This window comes from Pangasianodon hypophthalmus, chromosome 10 (genome assembly GCF_027358585.1).
Source record: "Pangasianodon hypophthalmus isolate fPanHyp1 chromosome 10, fPanHyp1.pri, whole genome shotgun sequence".
Lineage (NCBI taxonomy): Eukaryota > Metazoa > Chordata > Actinopteri > Siluriformes > Pangasiidae > Pangasianodon > Pangasianodon hypophthalmus.
In genome coordinates, this window is record NC_069719.1 from 23,292,853 (window position 1) to 23,305,496 (window position 12,644).

At 37.8% G+C, this 12,644-nt stretch overlaps 1 protein-coding gene across 23 annotated transcripts in view; it reads left to right on the plus strand.

Moving 5' to 3' along the window:
• Window positions 1-12,644, plus strand: part of LOC113533992 (gephyrin) — a 160,434-nt gene that overhangs the window by 119,157 nt on the left and 28,633 nt on the right. For 9 of the 23 annotated variants that reach the window (XM_034307804.2, XM_034307806.2, XM_053237847.1 and 6 more), the window contains one exon: window positions 38-10,781. The exons of the other annotated variants lie outside the window; for them this stretch is intronic. In XM_034307804.2, the coding sequence (XP_034163695.1) occupies window positions 38-171 (134 nt within the window). In that variant the 3' untranslated portion in view covers window positions 172-10,781. Of the gene's footprint in view, window positions 1-37; window positions 10,782-12,644 lie in introns of those variants that run through there. 23 annotated transcript variants of the gene reach the window in all.

A 12,644-nucleotide genomic window follows, 5' to 3' on the forward strand; every position in this document is an offset into this window, starting at 1 on the left:
TTTGACATTTCTGACACACTGCTTCTCTTTTGGTTAGGAAATCAAATGAGTAGTCGGCTAATGAGCATGCGCAGTGCCAACGGCCTTCTGATGTTGCCTCCTAAAACAGAGCAATACGTGGAGCTGCACAAAGGCGAGGTGGTGGACGTCATGGTTATAGGGCGGTTATGATGTCATCAAATAGTATATAAACAGAAAAGAAAAAGTGGTGCATGTCCACATATCATTTATTATATTGTAATATGCAATGGCACAGTTATTTTTATTATTTTTTTCTATTTGGTCAAAAGTTGCTGATGTATAATCAACATTGCAAACAAAAGCAAACTTAAAAAGTTATGGATAGACATAGTATTTCAGCAAGAGAGGGAGTATGTATGTGTGTATATATATGTGTATATATATATATATATATATATACACATACATACATACTGTGGATGTAAAAAGTCTAAACACCCATGTTAAAATTGCAGGTTTTTGTGATGTAAAAAAAAAAAATTTGAAGGGATGTCCTGTTTTTGGTAATGTCAGTGTGGTGCCCCATTTTCTCCACTTCATAATGATGGCCTTCTCAGTGTTTAATGGTACAGCTAATGTTTAGAAAATTCTTTTGACCTTCAGGCGTTCTTTTGTACCTCCTGAAGGAGACCTTTTAACAGGGAGATTCCGTACATGCTTTGTAAGATCTTTGCGGACCATGGGTTCAGCAGCCGGATGAAACCAAAAAGACGTCAAGAAAATCCTACAGAAAAGCTGATCTTTATTTGGGCTTAATCAGAATTGCTTTGTTGATGACAGGTGTATGATAATTACTTTTAAACATTTGTTTGAATGTAATTGGTTAATTCTGGGCACAGTCACATGCCCCATTATAAATGGGGGTGCACACTTAGGCCACCAGTTTAATGTATTTTTTCTTTTTCTTTTTTCTCCCCTAAAACATTTCTATTTTTGATTTTCACTTGAATTTTGTTGGTTGCTATTATTATATTAAAAGGGGGAAAAGATCTAATATGATTAATCTTGGTTTCATTTTTCATCACAGCGGCAAAAACCTGCAATTTTAACGGGGTGTGTAGACTTTTTATATCCACTGTATATGTGTGTGTGTGTGTGTGTATGTATGTGTATATATACACACAACATGGCCAAAAGTTTGCGGACACCTGTCCATAACACTCATAGTTTTGAACATCCTATTCCAGATTTAGCTGCCTTTTGCTGTTATAATAACCTCCACTCTTTTGGGAAGGCTTTCCACTAGATTTTTGAACATGGCAGTAGGGATTTGCCCATTCAGCCTCAAGAGCCGTCGTGTGGTCAGGCACTGATGTTGGGTGAGGAGGCCTGGGGTGTAGTCGGTGTTCTAGTTCATCTCAAGGGTGTTCTCTGGGGTTAAGGTCAGGGTTCTGTTCAGGGCACTTGAGTTCTTCTGCACCAACCTATGGACCTCACTTTGTGCACAGGGGCACTGTCATGATGGAACATGTTTGGGCCCCTTAGTTCCAGTGAAGATAAATTGTAATGGTACAGCATACAAAGACATCTTATATAATTTGTGCTTCCAACTTTGTGGCAACAGTTTGGGGAAGGCCCACATATACGTGTGATGGTCAGCTGTCCAGCTGCCCACCTACTTTTGGCCACATATATGTGTGTGTGTGTATATATATATATATATATATATATATATATATATATATATATATATATATATATATATATATATATATATGTGTATATATATATATATATATGTGTATATATATATATATATATATGTACATACTTTTGGGCACATATATATGTATTTACACACACACATATACATACATACACTGTGTCCCAAAGGTCTCCATACTTAGGGGACGATGTATGCCAGCACCACGTCGGTTGTGCCTTCATGAGTAGATGTTCTCGGTTGACGTGGATGTCACTTCTCCACTTCAAGTCATTTTGAATTTGTTAATAAGTTTGGCAACAGTGTTGTGTGTGATGTGCTTGCCATGTTTCCTGTTATAGTCAATTGCAACCTTGCAACAGCTTCCTGCTCCAGCCATGAGAATGATTTCAAAACCTTCATAGGCATTCTTTTCAAGGCTATTTGAAAAAAAAATTGTAATATAATTTGTAAAATTGTGGAAGACATTTTGCTAAAAAAAAATTATTTCCCCTATGTATGGAGACTTTTAGGACACTGTGTATCCTACCCTGTGTGAAGAAAAAAAAAAAAATAAATAAATATATATATATATATATATATATATATATATATATATATATATATATATATATATATATAAAAAACACTGATTATCTCGTTACTGTGGCACCTGTCAAGGGGTGGGATATATTAGGCAGCAAGTTCTCAAAGTTTAGTTCTCGAATTTGATGTGTTTGAAGCATGAAAAATGGGAAAATGCAAGAATTTGGGTGACTTTGACAAGGGCCAAATTGTGATGGCTAGACGACTGAGTCAGAGCATCTCCAAAGCGGCAGGTCTTGCGGGGTGTTCCTGGTATGCACTGGTTAGTACCTACCAAAAGTGGTTCAAGGAAGGACAGTCGGTCCGATCCCACAGAAGAGCTACTGTAGCACAAATTGCAGAAAAAGTTAATGCTGGCTATGATGGAAAGGTGGCAGAGTGCATCGCTGCTTGCTGTATATGGGGTTGCATAGCTGCAGACTGGTCAGAGTGCCCATGCTGACCCCTGTCCACAGCCGAAAGCGTCTACAATGGGCATGTGAGCATCAGAAGTGGACCATGGAGCAATGAAAGAAGGTGGCTTGGTCTGATGAATCATGTTTTCTTCTACATCATGTGGACAGCCGGGTTTGTGTGCATAGCTTACCTGGGGAAGAGCTGGCACCAAGTACACCCCTTCATGGCAACGGTATTCCCTAATGGCATTGGCCTCTTTTAGCAGGATACCTCAAACCATTCCTGAATAATTTTTGCAGTGTGCAGGGCACATTACTCTGGGGTATGTACTTGGTCTGCAACAATGTTTAGGTAGGTGGTATGTGTCAAATAACATCCACATGAATGCCAAGACCCAAAGTTTCCCAGCAGAACATTGCCCAGAGCATCACACTGCCTCTGCCGGCTTGCCTTCTTTCCATAGTGCATCTTTGTGCCATCTCTTCCCAGGTAAGTGACGCACACCCAAAACGCAAAAAAAATTACTGCACATGTAAAAGAAAACATGATTCTTCAGACCAGGCCACCTTCTTCCATTGCTCCATGGTCCAGTTCTGATGCTCACATGCCCATTGTCAAAGTAGGCGCTTTTGGCAGTGGACAGGGGTCAGCATGGGCACTCTGACCGGTCTGTAGCTACGCAGCCCCATACGCAGCAAGCAGCGTTGCAATGTGTGTTCTGACAGCTTTCTGTCATAGCCAGCATTAATGTTTTCTGCAATTTATGCTACAGTAGCTCGTCTCTGGGATCGGACCAGATGGGCTAACCTTTGCTTCCAAGGCGCATCAGTGAGCCTTGGGCGCCCGTGACCCTGTCGCTGGTTCACTGGATGTCCTCCTTGAACCACTTTTGGTGGGTACTAACCACTGCATACCTGACCCAGTCATCTAGCCATCACAGTTTGGCCCTTGTCAAAGTTGCTCAGATCCTTACACTTGCCTATTTTTCCTGCTTCAACACATCAATATCGAGAACTGACTGTTCATTTGCTGCTATCCCACCCCTTGACAGGTGCAATTGTGAGGAGATAATCTATGATAATCAAGGTTTTAATGTTATGGCACACACACACGCACACACACACAATAAATAAATAAATATATATATATATATATATATATATATATATATATATATATATATATATACATACATACATACATACATACACTTTTTTTTTCCACACAGGAACATCATACTAATACTGGGTAAGAACCCCTCCCTTTTGCTCACACAACAGCCTCAATTCTTCAAGGAGTGAATTCCACAAAATCTTGGAAATGTTGTCATTGTTGTATTAGCTAATTGATACGACTCATCTATTCTTTGAATGCTACAGCCAATCTGATTACTGTTGCTGATCACGCGCATCGCTTTATGGCCACAATTTATCTTATAATGGCTACTTTCAGCATGATAATGCACCAAGACACAAAGCACAAGTCATCTTAAACTGGTCCCATTAACATGACAATGAGTTCATTGTAATTCATTGGCCTCCCCAGTCACCAGATGTGAATGGGGCATCTTTGGGATGTGGTAGAATGGGAGATTCACAGCATACATTTTTAGCTGACAGATCTGCAAGTTATGTAGTTATGCGTACAATTATGCATTCGTGTCAACATGAAATAGACACTTTTTCCAGCACTTTGTGGAGTCTATGCAATGAAGAATTGAGGCTGTTCTGAGAGCAAAGTTGGAGTTCTACCCAGTGTTAATGTTGGCTATGTATATACACACACATACTGGTTATAATTTTTTTTGTGCACAAAAGAGAATAGCAATTAAATAAGGAAACCTACTTTTTTTTACCAGGAGGGCAAACTTGTTAAGCCTGTAGAAAAAAGACTTATAGACAGTGCAAATATGACTATGACTATTTTCATTAACTATGAAAATATATATAGTGTGCTACAAGTGCCTATTTAGAGTGATAAAGATTTTGGGCTTTTGCAATTAGATTAAATTAGATATAGAGTGTTCCAGTAAAGTCATTTCTAACATTTCTTAATTTACTAAACATAATAATAAACAATTCTCAATTCATTATACCTATTTTAGTTTAATAAATTAAAAAATTTAAAATGAGGTCATTTTATGCTAAGAATATTTGCTATGTTCAGATACTTTTGATTTTATAAGGAGCACCTGTAAACATGCTAATTCATGCAGTTATTCATGCAACCAATCAGGTGGCAGCAGCACAGTGCATAAAAGAATACAGAAATTGAACAGCTGAAAAAAATGGGAAAACATTGCCTGGTTTTTCTCCAGTCTTCATCTGTCCATTTTGTGGGTGAGCCTGTGTCCTCTGTAACCTCAGATTCCTGCTTTTGGCTGACAGGAATGGAACCCGATGTACTCTTCTGCCTTTGTTGCCCATCCTCCTTAAAGTTGTGCATTCCAAGTGGCTCTTCTGCTCACTATGATTGTAAAGAATGGTTATTTGAGTTAGCATAGACTTCCTGTCACCTAGAACCAGTCTAGCCATTCTCCTCTGACTCTACAGACTGTTGTGTGTGAAAATCTCAGGAGATCAGCAGTTTCTGAAATACTCAAACCAGCCGTCTTGTACCAACAATGATGTGATGGTCAGAGTCACTGAGATCATCATTTTTTCCCCATTCTGATGTTTGATGTGAATATTAACTGAACCTCTTAACCTGTATCTGCATGATTTTATGCATCATTATTTTTATATATGTTATATGCACACACACACACGATGATTAGAAAAAGTCTACACGCTCCTGTTAAAATGGCAGATTTTTGCAATGTAAAAAAAAAGGAAACCAAGTTAAATCATGTCAGAACTTTTTCCACCCTCAGTGTGAAATTACAACATATAAAAATTAAGTGAAAAACAATCAGAAACATTTTAGGGGAAAATCACATTCAATTTCATGTTCAAAAGTAATTATCATACACCTGTCATCAATGAAATTGTTCTGATTAACCCCAAATAAAGAACAGCCATTTGTGTAGGATTTTCTTCACATCATCTTGGTTTCATCTGACTGCTGAAGCCATAGTCTGCACAGAGCTTACAAAGCATATATGATATCTTTCTTGTTGAAAGGTATGGATCAGAAGAGGGGTATAAAAGAATTTCCAGGACATTAAATGTACAAATGAACACCGTAAAAGGCCATCATCAACAAATAGAGAAAATGGAGCACCACAGTGACATCACCAAGAACAGGAGGTCCTGTCAAAATTTATAAAAGGACAAGACAAAAACTTACCAGGGAGGCTGCCAAGAGACCTACAGCAACATTAAAGGAGCTGCAGGAATATCAGACACGTACTGATTACTCTCTGCATGTGACAACAATCTTTCATTTTTCACTTGTCTGGGCTACGGTGGCTAGACGGAAGCTCTTTCTCACAAAAAACTAGCTCAACTAAAACTCCCCAAACCATGTGGCAAAATGTGTTATGGTCTGATGAGACCAATTACAAAAGGTATAATAATTCTATAATTTCAAAAGGTATGTTTGGTGCAAAAAAGCACATCACTAAAAAACACCATACCCACAGTGCAGCAGGGTGGTGGCAGCATCTTCCTTTTCTTTACCAGTCAATTTTAGTGCAAAACTTTTCAGGTGTCTACTAGTAAGCTGAAGATGAAAAGGAATTTCACATTTCAACATGACCAATGGGTTAACCAAAAGAAGATCAATGTTTTTGAATGGCCTAGCCAGAGCCCAGTCCTGAATCCCACTAAAAATCTGTGGACTCACATGAAGTGGGCTGTGCACAGGAGATGCCCTTACTATTTGATGGATCTAGAATGTTTTGTTTTGAAGGTTGTGAAAATATTGGAAAGTCAAGGTGTGCCACGCTGATCAACTGTTACCCAAAAAGACTGAGTAGTGTAATAAATTCAAAAGGTACTTCAACAAAGTACTCGTTTAAGGGTTGTGCACTATTATGCAACTAGGTTATTGTACATTTTTTATTTATCCTTTTTTCCCCTAAAAAAAGTTTCTGATTGTTTTGCACTTAATTTCTAAGTTGACAGTGGAAAAAGTTCTGACATGATTTATCTTGGTTTCATTTGCATCACAAAAACCTGCCATGTTAACAGGGGTGTGTAGACTTTCTATATCCATGCTGTGTGTGTGTGTGTAATATTATGCATTTTCCATGAAACTTCATACTTTCATACATCAATTGAGCTGTAAAATGAACAGCAAATGTACTCAAGACATTCACAAGGTTAGAAATAATGATTTTTGCTTGAAATAAGAATTTTAACCTTCAAATTTTGCTTTTGTCAAAGAATCTTCCCTTTGCAGCAATTACAGCCTTGCAGACCTTTGGCATTCTTGCTCTCAGTTTGTTGAAGTAATCTGAGGAAATTTCACCCCATGCTTCTCGAAGCACCTCCCACAAGTTGGATTGGCTTGATGGGCACTTTTTATGAACCATATGGTCAAACTGCTTCCACAACAGCTCAAGAGGGTTGAGATCTGGGCCAGTCCATTACAGATAGTATACCAGCTAACTGCTTCTTCGCTAACTAGTTTTTGCATAGTTTGGAGCTGTGCTTTGGGTCATTGTCCTGTTGTAGAAGGAACTTGGCTCCAGTCAAGCACTGCCCACAGGGTATGACATGGCATTGCAAAATGGAGTGATAGCCTTCCTTGTTCAAGATCCCTGTTATCTTGTATAAATATCCCACTTTTGCTCCACTGAAGCACCCCATCAACTTTCCTCCACCATGCTTGACAGATGGAGTCAAGCACTCCGCCAGCATCTTTAAATTTTTTTTTTCTGCATCTCACAAATGTTCTTCTTTGTGTTCCAAACGCCTCTAACTTAGATTTGTCTATCCAATTTTTTCTAATTTTCCTCTGTCCAGTGTCTCTGTTCTTTGGCCCATCTTAGTCTCTTCCTTTTATTGGCCAGTCTCAGATTTGACTTTTGCTTTGTAATTCTGCCTAGAAGGCCAGCATCCTGGAGCCATCTCTTGACTGTTGAAGTTGAGACTGGTGTTTTGTGGGTACCATTCAATGAAGCTGCCAGTTGAGGACCTGTGAGATGTCTGTTTCTCAAGTACTTCCCACTTCTCTTTCTATCCTGGTTAGAGCCTTTTTGTGCTGTTCTTTGAAGGGAGTGATGCACACCGTTGTATGAAATCTTCAATTTCTTGGCAATTTGTCACATGGAATAGACAACCTTTCTTAGAACACGAATAGACTGACAAGTTTCAGAAGAGACTTGTTTTCTTTTTCTGGGCATTTTGAGTCTATAATAGAACCCACAAATGTTGATGCTCTAGATACTTAGCTAGCCTAAAGAAGACCACTTTTATTGCTTCTTTAATCAGCACAATGGTTTTCAGCTGTGGTAGCATAATTGCAAATGGGTTTTCTAATGATTAATTAGCCTTTTAACATGATAAACCTGGATTAGCTATCACAATGTGCTATTGGAACACAATTGTGATGGTTGCTGAAAATAACTCTCTTTATGCCTATGTAGATATTCCATTAAAAATCATAAGTTTCCAGCTATAATAGTCATTTATAACATTAACAATGTCTAAACTGTATTTTTGATTAATTTAATGTTATTTTAGTTGAACAAAGTGTGCTTTTCTTTCAAAACTAAGAGAATTTTGAAGAGACCCCAAACTGTTGACCAGTAGTATATGTTTGATTTCTTCTATATTTGCATGTTTGCCACAGTTAATTGTTTCAGATCTTCAAACAACATTTATACAAGAAAACCTAAGTAAACATAAAGTACAGTTTTTAAATGATCATTTCATTTATTGAAGGAAAAAAATATCCAAAACCACCTGGCCCTGTGTGAAAAAGTAAGTACCCCTTAGTTATGCAATCAACCAATTAACCAAATTTATAATTGGGTTCAATTAGACTAGACACACCCAGGATTGATTACTGCCATACCTGTTGAATCTGAGCATCACTTAAATAGAACCTTTCCAGCAATGTGACATGTGGCAATGTAACAATGTGGCTAAAAGGTCGAGAAGCAGCACACTATGCCGCGATCGTAAGAAATTCCGGAAGAGATGAGAAAGAACATTATTGAATTATATCTGTCTGCAAAGGGTTACAAAGCCATTTCTAAGGCTCAGGCGCTCCAGCAAACCACAGTAAGAGCCATCGATAAAACTTGGATCAGTGGTGAATCTTTCCAGCAGTGGCAGGCCTACCAAAAGAGCTCACTGATGACTCATCCAGGAAGTCACAAAAGAACTCAAACAAACATCCAGGAACTGACCTTGCTCGACTCAGACAAGGTCAGCCTTCATGAGCCCACCATTAGAAAGAGACTGAGCAAAAATGATTTACATGGGAGAGCTACAAGACAAAAACCACTGCTGACCAAGAGGAACATAAAGGCTCTTCTCACACTTGCCAAACAAACCTTGATGACTCTCCAAACTTTTGTGATAAGGTTCTATGGACTGATGAGTTGAAAGTGGAACTTTTTTGGGAGCCATAGATCCCACCCCTTGCACAGATGTTACACAGCATCCAGAATAAGAACATAGTACCAGCACTCAAACATGGTGCTGGCAGTGTGATAGTGTGGGGATAATTGACAGAATATCAATTCTGCTCTCTACCAGAAAATCCTGAAGGAGAATGACTAGTCATCAGTCTGTGATCTGAAGCTTAAGCACAATTGAGTCATCTAGCAAGATAATGATCTGAAGCACACAAGCAAGTCCACTTTTGAATGGCTCAAAAGAAACAAAATTAAGGTTTTGGAGTGGCCTAGTCAAAGTCCTTACTTGAACCCTATTGAGGTGCTGTGGCAGGACCTTAAATGGGCAGTTCTTGATTGAAAGCCCTCTAATGTAACTAAATTAATGCAATTCTGCAAGAAGAGAAAAAAATTGAAGAGAAAAAGACTGAGTTATTAGAAGCGTTTAGTTGCAGTTGTTGCTGCCAAAGGTGGCACAACCAGTTATGTTTAGGCCCTCCCAACCCAGGTGCTTTTTCACATGGTCGATATAGGTGCATAACCTATGCATAATTTTTTTCCTTCAATAAATGAAATGTTTGTTTAAAAACAGTGTTTTGCGTCTTCATGTTCCCCTTGTCTTACTATATATTTATGAGGATCTAACACCATTTAGTGTGACAAATATGCAAAATTAGAGGGAATGCAGGGAAACATTTCTTATTGGTGGAGAAAACATTACAGACCAGTTTGGTCCTCTGGCCTGCAGGAGTACTCTCTGATTTCCTCAAGCTGGATTAAGGTTACCCAGCGTTTTCCTTTACTATGTACAGTATGCTCTACAGAAGTGTGATTATACTTCATAAAAGACAGACAAACCACTGTGTTTATGGCACAATTCCAAAGGCCTGGATCACTGAGGAGATTGTGTACTTATGAAATTTGAGAGAAATGGGGTGCCACTAAGTAATGCCAAACTATACATCAGTGTTAGAGGAGACTTCAGAAATCAGCAAAGACACATGTTTTTTCTGTTACTGAAATGTGCTGTCAAATCCACCATTATTATAAATTATACCCAGTATCCCAGCGTTTCTTATCACCTTATTCAATTTATTGATTCAGTTAATCTCTAGATTAGTAGGGTCAGGTGTTTTTGGATGAGGGGAAATTTCTAAATATGTTGGGCAGTGGGTCCCCAGGTTGAGAAATCCTACTCTATCAAACCAGCTTGGATCACTCTTTGAGGCTTGTAGGGCTGGGACATTTTATTTGTTTGACTTTAAAAGGAGGATACAGCATGTTTTTAACCTAAATACACAAAATGTACAGTCAAATATGCTAGACTAATGTACATATATGTGACCAGCACTCTTGAAATATTGAAGCAATGAGGAGAAAACCCCTGTACACTATATATACACTATATAAGTTTTCTGTAATGATATTAAAACTTATAATTAAAATCATTAATCATTATGTAAAAATGCGGTTCAGTTTCTCTTTTTAAAATAAACAGTGAGAGTTGGCTGAATTACCTGTCGTTTGTTACCAAGTGTATGTCCACTTAGTTGTACTTATAAATGTATTGTTATAGTATAAATAAAATATATATGTTGGAAGTCCCTTTTTATGGCCTACCTTGTAGTATGTGAAGTTTAAATGGTTATGTTCATTTGGATGGCTTATTATTATTGTTATTATGGTTATATTCATTATTGTTTTTAGGTCTCATTTGTAACCACAGCAACTACTTTATGGGAAACACATGCAAGAAAGTAGCCATGAATATTGACTAAAAAAAATTTCCACCCTATAAGGCACCACACTGCCACAGCCAATTGTATACCAACTCCAAGAGAACAGCCAATCAGTTTCATGCATTTAAAAATCATAAAAAGCTGCTTGTGTGCATTTCTTTCTATTGTCTATTTAAAGAAGAGGTAGCTGATATTGCTTTATAACTCATAAGTTACCTAATGGTATTTTTAAGGTATCTAGCCAATTTATTGAAATAGGCAATGGTACTTGGCACTAATTATTATTATTATTATTATTATTATTATTATTATTATTATTATTATTATTATTATTATTATTATTATTATAGCAGCAATTATGGGGCCAAGTACAAAAGAGGCAAAGGAAGTTCGCCCCAGCATAGGATGATTGGCATCATTGTTCTCGGCATGACCCTTGGAAACTATCAAGACCAGTCTCATGACAATAAGCAAAAGTATTCAAAAGCTATTAACATTTTTTGAAAATTTCTTATAAATTTTGACCACAATGTGGCACCGTCCTGAAACTTTTTGAGTGCCTTTACGGCATGGTGCTGATGGCACATATTGATTTTGTCAACAACACACCAAGTTGTTCATAAAATACAGCATTTTACATCTAAATTCAAAATGGCTGACACCTAAAATGGCCAACATAGGAAAATTTCTCGGTATGCTTCACAGAATCTAAAGAGACCAGTTTCATGATTTTACGACAAGCCGTTCAGAAGTTATAAGCAAAAATGTTTTTTCATATCTCGTGAACACTAGGTGACGCTGTTCTGAAACTTTGCAGTACACTCCAGTCATGATGGCTATGACTTATACTAACTTTGGTCTGAATATGCTAAAGTGTGACTGAGATATAGCCTCATGTCCATTTCATCCTGCTCGCTGTTGAATTAGTTTACGCGGTATTCAAGAATGGTCTGATCATCGTGAATTCCATAACTTTTTGTTGGCATAGTATGACGATGCACAAATTTGCTTTTGATGAAAATCGGACGAACAGTCTAGGAGGAGTTTGAAAAAATTAGGTTTTTCAGAAAATTCAAAATGGCGGAAAATCTAGTCAGGTCGTAAATTTAAACCATGGTATGCAATCGACTCGGTACAAACCAAGAAGTCAGAGGAAAAAAATTATTTTTTTCTAGCCCTTATGGTTCATAAGTTATTAGCAGAAACATGAGTGAAAATTTAACCTCTTGGTGGCGCTAGAGGGTTTGAGATAGCGACTCCAAATTTACTCAGATAACATTTCAGACTGTTTTTGAGAATGAGCTGAGTCTATCTGTGTGCCAAATTTTGTAATTTTCTTAAGTACGGTTCTATGAGCTGCCATAGACTCACGAGTGGAAGAAGAAGAAGCAAAATAATAATAATAATTAAAGCTGCAAGCGGCCAAGCACCCAGACTAGGTAAGCTACACATTGACAGACATGCTAATTGTTGCTTAAGCAATCACAGTAAAACAGAGCCATAACTTTAGGCAAAGGGATTCAAGAGTGATTTGTAGTTTCACTCACGATGTGTATGTTTTGACCACAGACAGTGGTGGAATTCTCTGACTGTAGGAGGAAATGTCTAGATGACCAAATGGGCAGCTGGCTGGCATTGTTTAGACAGGTGTCAGGATGATGTGAGCCAAATTTGGTGAAGATTGGACAAAATTTGTAGGAGGAGTAGCATTAATGGCAGTTAAAGGCAA